Below are 17,821 nucleotides of genomic sequence, written 5' to 3' on the forward strand. Positions count from 1 at the left end.
AAAGGCTCTGCCCTGACGCCCAACTCCATGTCACCTGCCATGATCTTTACTTCCTAGGTGGCTAGAGCCCCTCCCACTATGTGCTGCCTACCTCTCACTTCTTGCCTGCCCACCCTGCTTGCCACCTGCAACCCCCAAGTCTCTCCCCAGCAGGCCTGGCCTCCTCTCCTGCTGGCTGCTGGAGCTACTGGGTTGTCTCCTTCCAAGGGGTTGGAAGGAGTTGACCTCACCTTCCTATGCCCCGTGTGGGTCATGGCTTTCCTGCCTCAGGCGGCCCTTGCAGGGACCAACCTCTGCATCCTCCAGGGAAGCCGCTGCTTAACCCATCTGAACCTCACTTGGCACCTCAGCTCAATGCAAGGAGCTGGTAGCTTGGACGATTCCAGAAGGGTGGGATGGGCAGAGATGTTTGGGGGGAACAGGGCCTCTAGCCCATCTGTGAGTCAGGTCTGGGAGTGGAGGGGCTTTCCCAGAGTGGTGATGGTTTTGCCCCTTTGCAGGCCCTGCAGAAGGATAGGATGGCTGAGGCATACAGTGAGATTGGAATGAAAGGCGAGGTGGGTGTTTCTCTTCATTCTCCAGGGTGTGTGTGTGTGTGTGTGTGGGGGGTCCTTTGGCTCAACTCTATGGTGGCCAGAGGCAGCAAGCAGTCCTTCTAGCTCTTGGGCTGGAGTTGCAGAGTGTGAAGCCCCTGTCTGGTGATGTGCGTCCCCATTATCCTCCTGTGAGACCTGCTGAGGTCTCATGTGACAGGGCAAAGCCTCCAGTTACCTGCTGGGAGCTTTGCCAGGTAGATGGTCTTGCCTAATGACAGAGCCAATGGCCAGGTTCCATCACCTGCCCTAGGTCCTACAGCAGGTGCATAGAGAGCTGAGGACTCCTGTGGATGGGGACCTGCATGTGGAGAGAGCCCCATACATGGAGAAGTGACCCCAGTGCAGTGGCCACTTACAGGAAGTGGCCATCCAGGTGTTTTGAGGCCACAGGGGTACCTTGGAATAAAGGTGCCAGGCCAGCTGCCCTCACATGTAGGTGGAGGGGAGGGTTTTACTATCTCCCAGAAGCAATAGGGCTGGGAAATAGTCACTGTACCTCCAGGGGCCCTGCAGCCCACTTCCTGGAGCAGGAAGGTCTGCTACTTACCGAGTCCTGATTCTGGTCTCTCATCTACAGAACCAGCGTCGAAGAGGAAAGAACCATGATGGCCTTTACCAGGTTAGTCTGTCTGCTGGGTTATCTTCCAGGGAGGTATCTTGCATTCAGGTCAAGACTCCCACCTCTGCCAGCCAGCCCACCCAAGTGCAGGGCTCCAGGAGCTGGGAAGTCTTGCTCAAAGGGCAGATGTGAGAGCTACTCTGGACCCTTATAGGAGCCTTGCTCTCCTCAGATCCGGTCAGATGGGATAGTGGGTAAAGCAAAGGGAATAAACCAAAAGAATAATTTTGAAAAGAAATGCTATTGAAGTCAGGTGCCTGGCTTATGCAAATCAATGTGAATAATCATGCCAGTCAAGCTGACCATATGCTCCCAGCTCCCTGGCCCTAGGATGCTCATGGTTCACTGACAGAAACCAGGATGACATCAAAGAGGCACCAGACCAAGGACCAAGGAGCCTGCAAGAAAACTGTAGTCACATGGCCTACTAGGGGTGGGGAGGGCTGATGGGCTAGGAGGACTGAGCTCCAGTAGCCCCACTGCCCTGGGTCCCTGACCCAACTCATGCTCTGGATGAGGGACTTGCTTTCTTCTTGGGTCATATAGGAAGTTGACCCAGCACTTGGGGGCAAATGCCTGGGTGCCTGGGAGTTACTGGGTCATCTCCACAGCACCCCTGACCACTCTTCTGATTTTCTTGGCAGGGGCTCAGCACAGCTACCAAGGACACCTATGATGCTCTCCACATGGAGGCCCTGCCCCCTCGCTAGGACCTGCCTCCCCAGACCAGACCTGCAGACCCCAGATTGTCAGATGCTGGATGAACATTCACAGCCAGCAGCTCACTTCTATCTCAACATTCCTCTCTGTGAGCAGGAGGCTCCATGTTCTAACATTTGGTCACATTCAGTTCCACACCCACAGTCTTGTCCTCCTAGACAAGGAGGGGGTAGGGAGGGGGTCCCAGGCCTATGTCCCTGTCACTGGGAGTCCAGTCCTTTGGGGCTATGCAAGCACAGCTTGCTCCAGGGGCTCTGGCTGCTGGAAGCTGTGAGCTCACCTCAGGGGTAGGTACAGTCACTGTCACAGCCAGATGTGGGGTCTGTGATTTGAATGTTTGCTCTTGTCCTATGACTTGCTTCTCTGTTACTATCTGGGGGGTTTTGCTCCTGCTATAAATCTGGCTCTTGTGTTCAACCTTCCCTTCTTTTCAAGGCAACTTGGCACTGGGTCACAGCAGCCCTAGTGCCACTGTAAGGGCCGAGTGAGACAAGGTAATAAGCACCTAGGCTAGCATGGCGACAGTGGGTTGTGAGAGTGGATTGGACCTAGGAGCCACCATGGAGACTCAATTCAAGCCCTGTGAGACAGGAAGGTCCCCACACTCTTTGTTCCCCTTGTGGAGTGTCAGATGCCACAGGACTCCAAAGACCAGCAAGCCTGTGAGTGCCCTGCTCACAGTCCAGGAAGGAAGTGAGCTGTGATCAGCTGATCTCAAGACCGGTATCATCAGTGTTATTACCCACTGTGACGTATCAGGGGGCTGGGGTGGGGGTGTTCACCTCACTGACAAGGGATACAGCACTCCCCTGGAAGACCTCACAGTTGACCAGCACCCTCCTCTAGCTCTAAAAAAGATCCCGAGTGAAAAGGGGGTGCAGTGCCCCCCCTGGGATGACTGCCTGGTAGTGCAGCCAACATGTATGGGACCATGGGGAGAGCACCCTCTATGCTTGGGACCCACCACCTTTCTGCTGTGTTTAACTTACAGTGTGCTAGTGCCTAACTGAGTAATAAATGCTTCAGTAAAAACTCAAGTTCCTTCTGAGCTTTTGTCTTACAATTGAGCTGCAATGGAGATACAGTAGGTCATAAGGCCTTGGGAGGCAGGGACACTGGGCAATCAGGCATTGACCTGAGGGGGCTGGACAGCGCAATGGCCCTGGGAAGGTGGGGAACACAACTATCCTCAGGGCCTGGAATGCAGTCTGAGGGTATGGGACACTGTGAGAAGGGCAGTAGCATCTAGAACCTGAGAGTCAGTGTTGAGGCCACCTGTTACATGTCTGGGGCAGTCTTTGTAGGGTTGTAGGCACAGGGCTTCTTCTATCATGAGGTCAAACTGGGTGCCCAAGGACAACTGAAGTCACAGTCCCTCTCAGTCAGGCAAAATTCCACAAAGTCAAAGGTCATGACTGTAAGAGCCCTCAAGAATCTGGGACTTGACAGGAGCAATACACACCTGCCAGGTGGATATAAACCAAGCGCTGGGAGCAGTTTGAGTGCCCCTTGTCTCTGGAGAGAGGACAGGTAGTGAGAGTATTATTATTAAATGTTAATTACATTAAGTAGTGAATAAATGTTGAAAATAAGAGCCAATGAAATTCATATACTCTTGTTGATAATTCCCATAGACATATACCACTGGATGTAGGTTGGAAAACAGCAACCTTTTTTCTAAAAGATGATGGGGTAACAGAATCTAATCTGGCCTCTGGCATTTTTTAGGATGTAACATGCATCCAGTGTTCCTTTTCATGAGACTAACTAGCTGCATGAGCTCCTCTGGGCCAAATGTGATAAGACATACAGAACTCAGGAGAACCCAATGCTATGTCCAGGATCAGCTTTGCCAAGAATAGGGGTTCAGGTGGCAGCAAATGCCAGTTGGGCAGTGCATTTCAAACAATAAGTTTGGCAAAGTTGAGTTCAATACCTGTTCTTACTATCAAATATAAAGGGAGCTCCCAAGCCTTCACTTGCACAATCACCTGAAGGCCTGTGGATTTTACCTCATAAAGTCCAGGGCCAGAAGGAGACATCTACTTCTGGAATTTGGGTTCCAGCAAACCACCAGGGCTGGGTTGGGGAGGAAGGCACTGACATAGATGGGCACTTGGGAGGAGCTGGGGTAGGAAGCATTCCAAGACCCAACACAGACACTTCAAAGAAGCTCAATGTGCAAACACGTGGAAAACAGTTTAATGATGTTTTACAACAGAAATGAACTGTACAGTTACAGTAAGTTTAATATATATAAAAAATTACAGCAGACAAATGCATCTACACAAAAATCTACCATTTCATCAGATTCACTGTCACCTACACACCTCTCCAATCCTGTAATCCCCAAGGATGCAGGAGGCCCAGGAGGGGGATCATATAAAGTGTACTTTGAAGAGATAGCAACACTCATATCCCTGCCACCTCCTCAGGCCTTGGAGGTAATCAGCTATTCCCGAATGCCAAGTTGCTTGTGTTTTAGGTTTTCAAAAGCAAGGAAACCTGTTTCCCAGGGGCCTAGGCCACAAGGTCCCTGAACTCTGAGTTATCAGCTGATTCTTATAAAATATTCCTATTGAAGGGAAAAGGCTACCTGGCGCTCTGGGGCAGTGAGGCCCTGCAAGTGCCACTCAAATGCCAGGACCTAGGGAGAAATGGTGAAGACTCCCAACAGATTACACAGAATCCTCACTGCCTCATTCAAGCTGCTGGGCAAGTTTGGAAAGAACCATTTACACCACATCTTAAGTTTCCACAAAAGAGAACTCAAACTCACATTTCAAAGTTAAGTACATAAAAGGTTTCGGGAGGCCAAGGGGCCAGTTCTCCCTTGTTCCCCTACCTTGACAACAGTGGAAAAACACCCCTGAATCAATTTTTTCTTAAAGGAAGAAAAAGGTGAAGAGAGTAAGATATTTAAAGACATATGGAAAAAAAGGAAGAAAGAGAGAAAGGAAGGAAGGGAAAGAAAGAAAGAAAGGGAGGAAGGAAGAAAACATCTTTAGAAAATCATGATCGCCGTCTCTCTAAAACAATATAAAATCCCAGCTGGGAACAAGTAATCAGTGAATACGCAATCCAAATGGGACCTGGGAGAAGTTTATTACTAAACATTACGTACACTCAGAACTTTTTCATTTTCTTTTTTATTATGAACACCTAGGCAGTGAAAACTGTTATGTTAATACATATGTAGACACACCCAAAACATACAAAAATACTATTGTTTCAAACGACTAAGAATAGGACAGTTTGATTTTCTTCATGCTATGACTTTAGAGCATTACACTGAAACAAACAAGAAGTTAAACATTTTTATTTAATATCCCAGAAATATACCAAAATATACATCTAAGCTTTGGAATTACTGAGGTTACACTAATGCAAGTGCCGGGTAATCGTACTTCATACACACATCTAAGGTTCTGTAGGAAAGAAATTATCTTTGGTATCTGCATCAGGCTAATATTATTAACATTTGGATTTTGCTTTGGGATAGAGCTTGTATGACCCTAGAACCAAGTACCCCCCACCCCGCAATCAACTGAGATTAAAAAGATTCATGTAAAAAGTTCCTTCATTTGTAACCCCCACTCCCACCCCAAGTTAAAAAGTCACAGGCATCTACCTAGCACAAAAGGTTGTGAAGTACAATGCATAGTTGCACAGTGATGCTGCAAAAGGGAAAAATGTCAATAAGGAAACCAAAAACCTTGACAATTGATCTGCATGTTCTCACAAAAGGGACAGCCACTTCCAAGCAGTTCCAGTAAAGAAAGAATAAAATAAAATAAAATAAAATAAAGTTTAGAAGGGCACCTCGGCTGATGTTGGAGCCCCACCCAAGGTTAAAGCACCCAACAGAGCCACCAATCCTACGCCAGTGTCATCAGTGTCTCTCGCTCTGTGGAGTCCAAGGCAACGCAGCCAGCCAGAATTACCTGCACTGACTGTGATGGTTGTAGGGGATGGTGGTGATGGATCTAGACCATCACTTGTGAAAATCGGAAATGGCTAATGTGCTTCAAGCATGCTCCCAGGTTGGCAGGAGCCAGTTGCCCCAGGCTTCTGCCCTCAGGTCAGGCACCACCTGCCAACCTCCTTCATCCAGATGCCAGGACGCCACAGACTAGACTGACACTGAAGACTTCCCCCTTTCTTTGGCTTTTTTGTTTGTTTTGAGTTTATACAATCATTAAGAAATCTTTGGTTTTGGCTGGAAATTTAAAAAACAAAACAAAACAAAGAAACCACCCTCCCCTGGCTTATAGCAGCAGTACCAGGACCTGGCAAAGCTCTTGTCAACACTTGGAGTGGACTGAAGGCTGGGAATTACATTCAAAGGAAAGGTGAAAAGGCTGGGGATGCAGCTTCTAGTGTGCCCACTGGGTAGAAGATTGTCAAATAATAATAAAACACAACTTAAATATTTGGATTTTTTTTTTTTTTTTTTGGTAATTTCAAAGGAAACGAAAGGAAGATGTGTGTGCAGCAGTCAGTGTTGAGGAGTCTTCATGTCTCCCTTCCCACCCAAAGTCCTGAAAGTCAGCAGAGCCCTGAGGCCTGGGGGAAGGGATGTCCCTATCCCAGGGACAGAACAAGAGGAGGTGTGGCTGGCAGGGTGGTGAGGGGAGAGGGGCAGGAGGGCAGGCAAGCAGTACTGAGAGACTCTGAAGACCCCTTGCAACAAAAAGAAAGAGAAGATTGCAATTTGCCCTCAGTTTGCAGTAGCTTTTCAGCAGCGACATTCAGAGGCTCCAGGTCCCTGATGTTATATGCCAGAGTTCAATATGAAATAGGGAGGGTTCTGAGAACATCAGAAATGAGGTATACGATAGCTCCTGGTGCATGGTGGACGGGAAGCCCACACTTGCCTTGCTACCAGCACAGAGGAAGGGGCCTTTCCTTAGAGTGGGACTCAAGTGCCCTGAACCACACATACACGTCCACTCAGGTGGAGGTAAGAGGCTGGGAGAGCCTGTGTGTCTCTCCCCATCACATGCTCTCAGGGTAGACACATGCTTAGGCTGCAGAAAGGCAAAGCTAAGAGAGATGAAGATTTAAATGCCCTCCTTCCTGTCCCTGTCCCCATTCTTATTTGCAGTGAAACACAAACGAGGCCTTGTACTACTCTGCTGCCACAGTGTGTCCATGTGCAGGATCAGAACCAGACAGCCTCCCACCAACAGAACTGCCAGTTTTGCCTCTGAAAGTGTATTCATTTCCTGCTATTGTTGACTTGAGATGCTATGAGGGCCAGGTGGGGACACAGCCCTTTCTCTACCTGACTCTGTCCTTTCTCACTGGAAGGGGAGCCCAAGTTCACACAAGCATGTGGATGCCACATTTCCAAGCGGCACTGTCTCTGGGAGTCTACTTATAGATGTGAAGACAGAGTGTAATGCTGCAGCCAAGTGAAGACCAAAGTTCCTGTGAGGCTGTGCCTGGCTTCACACAAAGATAACAGGGGGACTTTGCAGCAGACTCAATGTTTTTAGAGAAAGTTAGTTTTGTGGTCTAACTTTTTTTGGAAAGTTTCCCTGAACCAGGTGGACTGGGTGGAGTCCTTGAAGAGGGGGGACACAGAATCTGGAGAAATCTGGAAACAGGGAATGGGGATCACCCTCCATGCCCTGCTCAGGGAACTTCATTGGTGCTCAGTGGTGTTCTGGTAAAAAAAAAAAAAAATTAAAAAATAAGGGTCCTTATGTTTAAGATCCTTATCACCTACTTACAAACCTATCTAGTGCTTTGAAAATCACACAATGTCAATACCACTTTCACCTAATGTTAGATCAGTAAGATCATTAGTAAAGCTTAAATTCTGCACCCTGAAGGTCTTCTGAAGAAATACTAAGTGAGCAATAAGTTTCTTTGTTCTCACTCCCTTTCTGTGTCCTAATAGTACACCAAAACAAACTACTCAAATTCCTAGAGCCTGTATATAAAAACACAGTTCCAAGGGAGTGTGAAGGAAGATCTTTGGGCTTTCCATGCAATCCTACTCTTAAAAATGCTTATCCTTTACAAGGGACAGAACAGAGATGGCACATGTAAGAAATACCTTAAAACAAGTCAGCTGGTTCTACTTATAAGTGTTAGAGAAAAGAAAAATTTTTTAAAATTTCTTTTGCCTTTTCCAAAATTTCCTAGCAGTTCAGACAACATTACCGCTATACTGAGCACCTTAACCCATCTTCACAAAGCTTAGAGAGTAAGACTAGTCTCCTTTCCAATGTCAGGTGCTAATCAATAAGACTTCCTTCAAAAAATGGGAAAAGAGGAAAGACATAAAAAAATAAAGTTCTGCCAAAATGCAGCTTTTTGCTCCTATTTCCCCTGCCTGTTTTGAAGGATAAATGATGGCATAGCAAACCAAAATTCCACTTGTTATGTGATTCTGACCACTGATTTAAAATTGCTTATTTTGACATATAGTCTGTATCTGAGCTAGAGGAGCTAGGGGCTGGGTAGAAAGTTGTATTTTTCCCAGCATCATTTCTCACTTACATCTTCCTAAAAATAACTGTTTCACCTCACCAGCTACCAATTCCCAACCCTCCTTAGCCCTATAAATTGTAACCTATAAACAGGATTCCAAACACAAGTGTGAGGTAAACAGACTGGCTCTCAACTGCTTGGACTTCCCTCTGTGTGTTTGGTTGGCTTTAAAATGTGCACAAAATTCAGTAACGTGACTGAAGATGACAAAAATAACCTGTTTGACTTTAATTTACCCAGGTTATGATGATGTATCAATCACTCCTCTCTCCTTTACTTATTGGGTTAAATGATACAAGTCTATTTCTGTCTCTAATTCTTAACCACACCTCCAGACACCCACACATCCATGTTTACTGCAGACAGAAGAAATGAATCCTTAGGAGAGGCTGGCAGGGGTTGGAACACAGGCAACCATAGGAAGGGGTACAGATGTCCCTGGGGACCACTCTGGTGTAACCTGGCATCATCACACTATGCTGTAGGTCAGACCACAGAGGCCAACAAATCTAAACCCAGTCATAGGATTAATCAAGCTTCCTTTGGCAAGACAGGTATAAGGAAAAACAACACACACTACCATAGTCAACTTCTCTTTCCTGACCCCAACCCTCCCTAACCCTATAAATTGTAACCTATAATCAGGATCCCAAAATACATACAGCATCAATCATAATAAACATCAGTTCAACTAAGTGCTACAGCTAGAATCATTTCCACTATTTATAAAGGTTTTCATTTACTTATTTGGTTTTTGGTTTAAAACCAGTTCTGCAACAATGCTAAGCTAAGCTGAGGTATTTAATGAAGGTGCCAGAAGCTAGCTGTTACCCTCGAGCATTTCCTCACAGATGAAGGTATTACCACTCAAAGAGAAGAGGAAAAGAGAAGGGGGAATAGATCCAAAGTACAGCATCAAAGTTAGAGTCTCAAGTTTACTTTTTGCAAAGGTCAAGAAGAGCCTAAATAAGGGACTGCTTCATGGAATAAGATGGCTAAAGGAAAGAAAGAACTCATAATCCATGTGGAAATCAGAGTGTAAATGGACAAGTCTGAGAAGACACACTCCCCTGCTTTCCTATGGGAAGCTTTCCATACATTGTTTTCAACACCTGAGAGTCTCACTTACTCTTTTTGGGCTAAGAAAAGGATGAGGCAGAACATGATTAGTATTAGATTTCAACTATAAAAGCAATTTAACCTCTTCATATCCTAAGCTCAGGTCTGTACTGTGTATGTCACTATGCAAAATCTGCACAATTGCTACACTTCTTAAAAGAGCTACAAAAAAGGATCCTTTTCTTTCTAAGTGAAGGCAAATGATAAGAAAGAATCGCTATTTTACATGTCATCTTCAAATGTTTTAACACTGAATATGACTTCAAGATACTCAAGGCTACAATTATATGAATAATGTTACACATTAAAGGTTTTTTTTTTTTTTTCATACAAGTACATGAATGAACTCACATTGGAATGACTCAATCCATCAGTTCTGGTCCATTATCTGTAAGTCTTTCCATTAGTACCGATGGTCTTTTAATACTTTCAGCTCTAATCAGCATGGCTTGAAGAAAAAAAACTTTAATTTCATCAATTTGAGATGCTCATTTAATGAGAAAGGATTTGACCAAACTTTCAAAATGAATTGTTGAGATTCTTCTTTAACTGAGGGCCCTCAAATTACAAACTGGTCTTTGGGGCCCCCTCAGAGTTCTGAAGCTGGTATCATGTACCATGAGCCTCCTCCTCACCAACTTATATGCTAATGGTTTCTTGACTTCTTGTCATTGCTTCTGCTTTTTTTAATTTTTATTTTTTTTTTCTGCCTCAATTTCACTTTTCTCTTGGTGAAGAAAATTTTGTGAGGATGACATGGTTTGGAAATAACTTTAGTCTGGACTATGAGCTTTCTTTTGAAAGTCAAATGCTTAATACACACTAATTACAATGTTTAGTATTAGAATTTATAACTTCAAAAATCTACATAAATCTCCTATATTTGAAAATGTGCCCAGCTTTCTTAGCAATTAAAATGAAATTTTTGATTTTAAAGATTGGGTTGAATTTAAATATTGTGTTGAGCAAATATCTGTGCTTCTGGATAAGATGGACAAGGCTTCTCCCCATCTTCCCAAATAAATGAGGGCTAATAGGATAAAATACTATCAAAAGAAGTATAGTTGTGCTTCTTCCCCAACAATAAATGAATTATATAGAATAACTTGGAAAAATAATCTCACTAGAAGATATGTAATCTTATTTTTTTCTTCTTAAAAGTTGTGAATACCTTCATAATGCTTCCATAAAGAACAAATAGGTATAGTGCTACAAAAAAATGAAAGTTGGATTTGGTTGGCAATAGACTGAGTAACTGGGATGGTACTAGTTTTTCTTATCAAACAAGAAAAGTACATAGCATGTCAATTAATGGATATGGACCATTTTTACTTCTACAAAGCTGCCTATGTAACTTCAGACATTTAATTTAATACAGCGCTCATCTTATTTCTTAATCAGGAACAATGATACTGTTCCTATGAGAAGCCCTTTTTTAAGTCTTTTTGCTCTGTCCTTCAGATTTATATAGGAATAATTAAGTTCATGACCAAATGGAACTGCATATGATAAGCATGATTCAAACAACTACATTCACCACTCCCTAAGGAGGGCCCATTATTATGGGCAAATAGAGCATCACTATAAATGCAGTGAAAATTAGTCTTTGGTTTAATATGTGTTAACCAAGTTCAGTGATAATATAAAATTTGCATAACATTATGGGGAAAAAAAAGAACAGTACAATGGATTGTAATGACCTAGCTGGCCTTTCCTCTTAGAAATTCAGAAACTACCAAATGCTTCTTTTTTGGTCAAAAGGCCTCCTTAATTTCCATACACTTCTATATAATTTGGCTATTAAGTTAAGTCTTGGAACTTTAGCTTAGGAGATTCACTTAATTAAAAAAGTATTTTTTGAAATGACAGAAGTTCAAAATGACTACAAGTTGAGTTACAATGATTATTAGACTGGGGATGGTAGCTGATTTTAAGCTAAATATCCATTAACAAACTGTTTTAGTGTTTTATGTGTACAAGCATAAATGTACCTTTCATTTTACAACTTGTTTTTTAAATAAAATAAAAAGAAAAAAAAAGTTATCTTTGTCTAAGAATTTATTTCTTCTTTTAAACACAGATTTTTATGCTGGCTTAAAATTTATCCTCATAAAGTGATCCCCATACACAGGACTGGTAGAAAGAACCCCCTTTTCCCAAAATGACTAGAGACTACAGACAGGGTATGGTATAGAAGCCATCACACTGACACTTAAAGCTTAGAATTTTTTTAAATATTAAAGTTTGTAGAGTGTTATTTGGAGGAGGGAATATTTTTATCAATCATATAGGAAAACAAAACAGCCTTTCCTTGCCCTTCCTCTTAATCCATTGGGCCCAAGCCCCTAGGAACTTGACATTTCCTTTGGTAGCAATTTGGGGAAATAAATGCTATAACCTCTAACCCACAATGGTGGGTGTCAACATTTCCCTCCCTGAATTCTTCCTCCTTTCACCACTCCCATGATAGGGAATAATTACTATGGGGAGCTACAGTTTCATTTTGAGAGCCCTAAAATCACACAGACTAAAAGTTAGAAATATTAAGTCAGGAAAAAAAAAAGATTAAATTTAACTACATTAGAGAAACAGTGGGATGGAGAGGAGAAAAATTAGTAACTGACATTGCATTCTATTTACACACCAAACTACATAAACTAATTAAAAATCAAGTAAATGTCTGCTCAAAAGATATTACAATTTACTAACATAAAAGATTAAAACAAGCAGCAACTTTTATATAAAATTAATAAAGACAAATGAAAAAAAGAAATTGTCAGTAGCATCTCCTCAATGTGTCTGATCTGCACGTTATAAACTGGTCCATTAGTACAGCAGCTTGCTAAAAATTGACTTTGGTTCAAGCTTAGTTAAAAAAAAAAAACATAAAAACACACGACACAAAGAAAAGGTGGGTGGACAAATTTGTTACTTTCCCTGCTTGTAGCTCACTGATTTTGGAGGAATCTTAGGAAAAGTGAAGGGTGAGGAAATTAAAATACTTTGGAAATAAAACAGGAAGACAATAGGGACAGGAGTTAATGAGGGGACTAAGATATTTCTGGCCTTTTAATAGTGATGTGCTTGCTTATCTCCCGTTTGGATGGCCAGAGTAACACACACCTGTGCCTGTTCCACCACCTTTCTCCACACTGTGAAGAGACACAAAGAATCCAAGCTCCTATGTGGACACAAGCATAGAAGGAAAAAGGCCTGTATGTTCTTTCTCAGTCCCACCTCAAAAGGGGAAAGTGCAGCCCAGGTTTCAATGGGAAGGGAGCAAGTACCCAGACACCAAATGGAAACCTTGGACTCTATTTAATAAGAAGGGGAGCTCAGATGAGTTGCATTGCAGTGATCCATTTTTGTGGGAAGTTTTTTTTTGGTACAGATACTATAACAATAGTTTATTGACAAAATGAGAGTCTCATTCCCAAGTTACTCTCATTCCTCTGAATCTTTCATAAAATCTTCCTTTTTATGAATTCATTTACATAGTCTAGAAACACCCTGAAAACACCCTAAAACAGACGTTCACCACTTTCTACTTTGAATAGAAAGCTGTGTATTGCCACCTAGACCTACTGAGCAAGAGTGTCACTAACAAAAGAGACACTCAAGATGCGTGCAAAGTTCCTGCTCAAAGTTCTTCTCAAAGGTTTGATAGACCCCGAGCCTAGCTATCATATACCTTAAGGTCCCTGTCAAAACCAAGCAGTCTCAGGGTGCAAGAGATTCGTAAGCCATCTGGTGAAAAGTAAGTCTGTGGCCAGAGGACAAGGTGATAATATCAGACTCTTCTTAGCATGCTTCTTTTGGTGAGATACAATTGAAGGAAAATAGTCTAGTAGAGCTCCTTTAGAAAACAAAGGAGGGAGAAATTCCCCAATCTCAATGAATCAATTTGTTCTTTGCCAAGTTTAAGTCACAGGAAGTTTGGATGAAAACCTCCACAAAATGAAACAAACAAACACACACACCAACAGTAGGAGCATTTTTCAGGAGATAAGGAATCAGGAGAACCACCGAGTCAGGTGTCTGCAGTAGTCTTTGCTCTCCAAAAGCCCATCCTGCCCGCAGTGCACACTCCATCTAGAGAAGCAAGATGCAGTGCCACTGAACCCAGGAACTGGGCTACCGGGTCAGTCAATGGTTTGGGGTGAGTGAGAGCTACAGTTCAGCAGGAATTCCTTCCTACACAAAAGTGCTCCAAAGGCACCACCTGATGGGGGAGGGGGCGTGTGTGTGGAGTGGGAGTGTTTGCACACACGGCCTTCAGCTTCTGCACCAAGCCTCTTGCATAAGTGGCAAAAGAAAATAATTTTCTAGCACCTCTGTAAGAGTCATCAAGGATATGGAAACCAACAAGAACATTCCCCATAGTTAAGAATGCAAGTCCCCCCTGACCCCCAATCCCTCCCTCCCCACAGTGTGGGAGCTCACTGAAATAGGATCCAGGAGCAAGAGATAAACATGTTCAAACAAGATATATATATATATATATATATATATATATATATAAACAATAACAACAACAATAATAGAGATACAGTAATACAGGCCTGCCTAAATTGTACCAGTTAAGAAAGGAACCCCCAACAAACGATACGATTATAAACACCTTGTTATGACTTCATGGCCTGTACAACAGACCCATAAAAATGATTTTTTTTTTAAAGAAAAAAAGAAATTTAGGCAAAGAAGAATCCCTTTCCTATATTGGAATTGGTAACCCACCTTAACTTGTCATCACGACTGCTGGAAATGATAAGTAGTCCTTTCACTTTTCTGTTTGTTTTTGATTTTTTTTTGTTTCTGCTTTTTTTTTTTTTTTTTTTTTTTTAATTTTTGGTTAGAAAGTTCTCCAATCCATGAAGCAATCCTGAAAAGACAGTGTTTTAATACAAAATTAAGCAACTGTTGTCCTGCCCCATCCTTGCTCTCAGTGACTTCTTCTCTCCATTTTTTGCCAGCCCTGCTCATTGGGCCTTGGAGGCGGTGGAGGTGGTAGAAGCAGCCCCACTGATGGAGGCCACTGTGAAGAGAGAGTTCTGGATGGACTCAGCTGAGGCGGACGTGGTATGGAGGCTGGCAACAGGGCCCGAACTCCCAGCTGAGGCAGCAGCAGAGACCAGGCTGACGGGGTTGCTGGTGAGCAGAGAGAGGTTCTGTGGATTCAGGAATAGGGGTGCAGTCACAATGTTGGGGGCACCGCCTGCGTTGGCAAAGACCAGGTTCCCAGTGGCATCCAGGGATGTTATTGGAAGAGAGCCACCAGAAGCAAGAGCTGTAAACAAAACCCCAGTCAGGAAGGAGAAAGTTAACATCAACAGAGAAGCTAATAGTACATCCAAAGTCTACAGCTCAGCTGGAAAAGGGTACTTTTGGTTGGTGTTTTCTTGATTACAGTACTATTCTGACACTAACTGAAGCTTACTGATCATTTTGCAGTAGCCCAAGTGATAGTAAAATCTATAATCTCATGAATATATATGAGTGGATGGGTGAGAGGAGAGGGATTACAAACTATAATGAATCAGTGATGCTATCGTGTCCTATCCTGAAATCCCAACTACTGGTTGTCAGAAAAGTCATGATATATTTTTTCCTATGCTTTTCAAAGGTTATTCATTTATACAAAGACAATAATATGTTGCCCATTTTGTACGATAACCTTTTGCCATCTTTCAGTGAACTTCATAATTCCTCATTCATAGAAGGACTTGTCTTTATCAGAGAAAACTGAACAAGGTACTGATTTATAACCTTGTTTGAATTGAATGTTATACCACAAGGAGTTTTGTAGAGAGGGAAACAAGTGGAAGTTTGATGGCACAAAGTCAGGTGAGTATGGTGTTTGTGGCAACACATCCCATCCAAGCTCCAATAATTTATGAGGGGTGATCAAACTTGTGTGTGGTTTTACACTGTCATAATGGAACACAACTCTTTTATAATTAATGAGCTCTGGATGTTTCTGAATGATGGATTTGTTCAAACTGTCCAATTGCTGACAGTGCATATTCAAACTGACTGTTTAGCTTCTTGGTAGGAGCTTGAGAAACACAACACTTTTAAAATCTCATCACACCGAGAGAATATGTCTTCTCTCATGAATGTCTGTTTTTGATGTCACTTGAGGAGAATCATCATGTTGTGACTAAGGCCATTGCATACCACACTGTTGTAAGCAATCCACTTCTTAGCACCAGGTATCAGTCACTTCAACAAAGGAATATTTTCCTTATGCTTACATGAGCACATTGCAGATGTTTATATGTGCCCTTGAATGAACTTTGAGTTCATGAACAACCCAAATATCAAGGCTGATTCTATATCTCAGCTTCTTCAATTGGTCTCAAACACTTTAATAATGAATGTTCAATGTTTCTGTAATCTCTCATGTTGAGTAACATGGGTTTGACTCAGTCAATGCCTTTATTTTGTTATCAATGCCAGTGGGCCTCCCTGATCAAGGAGTATTGAGATAAAAGTCACCAGTACAGAATTTTGTGAACCATCATTGGCATTGATGTTCTAGTAGAGCACTGTCACTGAAATTTACAGAACTTTTCACAAACTTGGCCTAAATTCTACTCTTTATGGAAGAAAAACATGGCGAAAATGCAGTTTGGTCTTCCATCTTCAACTTGTAAAATCTTCAAAACTCAACCAAACTGCTCATTTTTTTTTTTAAAATGAAGCTAGAACTGTCACCTGTCAAATGACAGCAATAACACAGATGCGAATGACACTAGTATTTCCAAAAATGAACTAGTGTCATCTGTTGCAAAACTGTATCACTTTACTTTTTTCTTTTTTTATTAGCAACTATAATATTAATTTATAAAATTACAAGATAACAGGGATATAATTCAAACCTTTCCCACAACCAGAGTTCTGTGTCCTCATTCCCTCCACTGGGAACTATACTAGCTCTCCAAGGTCATAGTTAAGGGATGACTATTATTTCACGCTAGAAGAAGATAACTACCTAACTATATATATATATATATATACACAATCTTCATTTATTCTATGGTTCTGCCTTTTCTTCCTTTCTAAGTCACATCTATTACTTCTGAGTATCCTTCCCCTTTTTTTGCATCATGACTTTCCTGACAAACCAATATTTAATCTATCTGGAGGCATTTGTAAAATTAAATAATTATTCTTTTAATGGATATTCTTGATTTTTTAAAGGGTTACAAGGGAATTTAAAAAATATTTTATTTATTTATTATCAGACAGAAACAGAGAGAAATTGAGATGGGAGGGAGAGAGAGAGAGAGAGAGATACCTGCAGCCCTGCTTCACCACTTGTGAAGCTCCCCCCTCAGCCCCCACAGGTGGGGACCAAGGGCTTGAACCTAGGTCCCTGTGCACTGTAATATGTGCACTTAACCAGTTGCGCCACTTCCTGGCCCCCAATATTACTGATTTTTTATATAATTGTTTTTTCACTTAATTTTTAAATTTGAATTCTTTTTATTCTTTTTTGAGATAAACACAGAGAGAAACTGAGGAAAGAGAGAGTGAGAGAAAGAGAGACACCTGCAGCACTGTTCATGAAGCTTCACCATTGCAGGTGGGGACCAGGAGCTTGAGTATGGGTCCTGTGCATTCAAACATTTGCACTCTACCTGATGCTACACCACCTGGCCTCTGAAGATTACTGATTTTTAAATAACCTCTGTTTGAAGAACAAAGTAACTAAAGAAATTAAGGTATTAAAATACACTGTTTAGCAGTGAGTCAATATATGCAACAAGCAAGTAGAAAGGCCTAAAAAGACACCATAAAGTTCCTAATGAAATGGTTTCTACTTAGATTTAGATACTCTCCTCACCTACTACTTCCTATTATACTTCACTCACTCCAAAGCTAACCTTATCAAAGTAAGGACTGTAAAAGCTGAATAAGGGCAAGAGACTGGCATACTTTAATGATGACTCTTTAGTCACTATCAGGCCACCCCATCAGCTGGGGCCCTAGTTGGAGAGTCCTGAGATTCCCAAACAGACTTCATAGGCCTAGACCTCAAATAGATACCTCTCTCCATTGTTACTGGTCATCTCCCCCAGGAACAACACAATAGACACCTCTGTGGGCCCCCATAGGACCTTGACCTTTATGTGGATCAACAACAGTAGAGAATGTTCCATCCTCTGAAGGGAGGCTAGACAACATACTCTGTCTTCCACCTGAGGAAGATGGGTCCTGAAATTGGGGCAGCTTGAAACATTCCTACTCATGACCACAG

General features: G+C 42.3%; 2 protein-coding genes across 6 annotated transcripts in view; one reads left to right on the plus strand and one right to left on the minus strand.

Moving 5' to 3' along the window:
• The window catches only part of CD247 (CD247 molecule), a 57,691-nt gene extending 54,731 nt beyond the window's left edge, over positions 1 to 2,960 (plus strand). The window contains exons 6-8 of the mRNA XM_060196981.1: positions 501 to 557; positions 1,174 to 1,215; positions 1,860 to 2,960. Of these exons, the coding sequence (XP_060052964.1) occupies positions 501 to 557; positions 1,174 to 1,215; positions 1,860 to 1,925 (165 nt within the window). The 3' untranslated portion in view covers positions 1,926 to 2,960. The remainder of the gene's footprint in view (positions 1 to 500; positions 558 to 1,173; positions 1,216 to 1,859) is intronic.
• Positions 2,961 to 4,121: 1,161 nt separating this feature from the next.
• Positions 4,122 to 17,821, minus strand: part of POU2F1 (POU class 2 homeobox 1) — a 122,205-nt gene continuing 108,505 nt past the window's right edge. For all 5 annotated transcript variants that reach the window (XM_060197992.1, XM_060197991.1, XM_060197993.1 and 2 more), the window contains one exon: positions 4,122 to 14,845. In XM_060197992.1, the coding sequence (XP_060053975.1) occupies positions 14,538 to 14,845 (308 nt within the window). In that variant the 3' untranslated portion in view covers positions 4,122 to 14,537. The remainder of the gene's footprint in view (positions 14,846 to 17,821) is intronic.

The sequence above is a fragment of the Erinaceus europaeus genome, chromosome 9 (genome assembly GCF_950295315.1).
Source record: "Erinaceus europaeus chromosome 9, mEriEur2.1, whole genome shotgun sequence".
Classification (NCBI taxonomy): Eukaryota; Metazoa; Chordata; class Mammalia; order Eulipotyphla; family Erinaceidae; genus Erinaceus; species Erinaceus europaeus.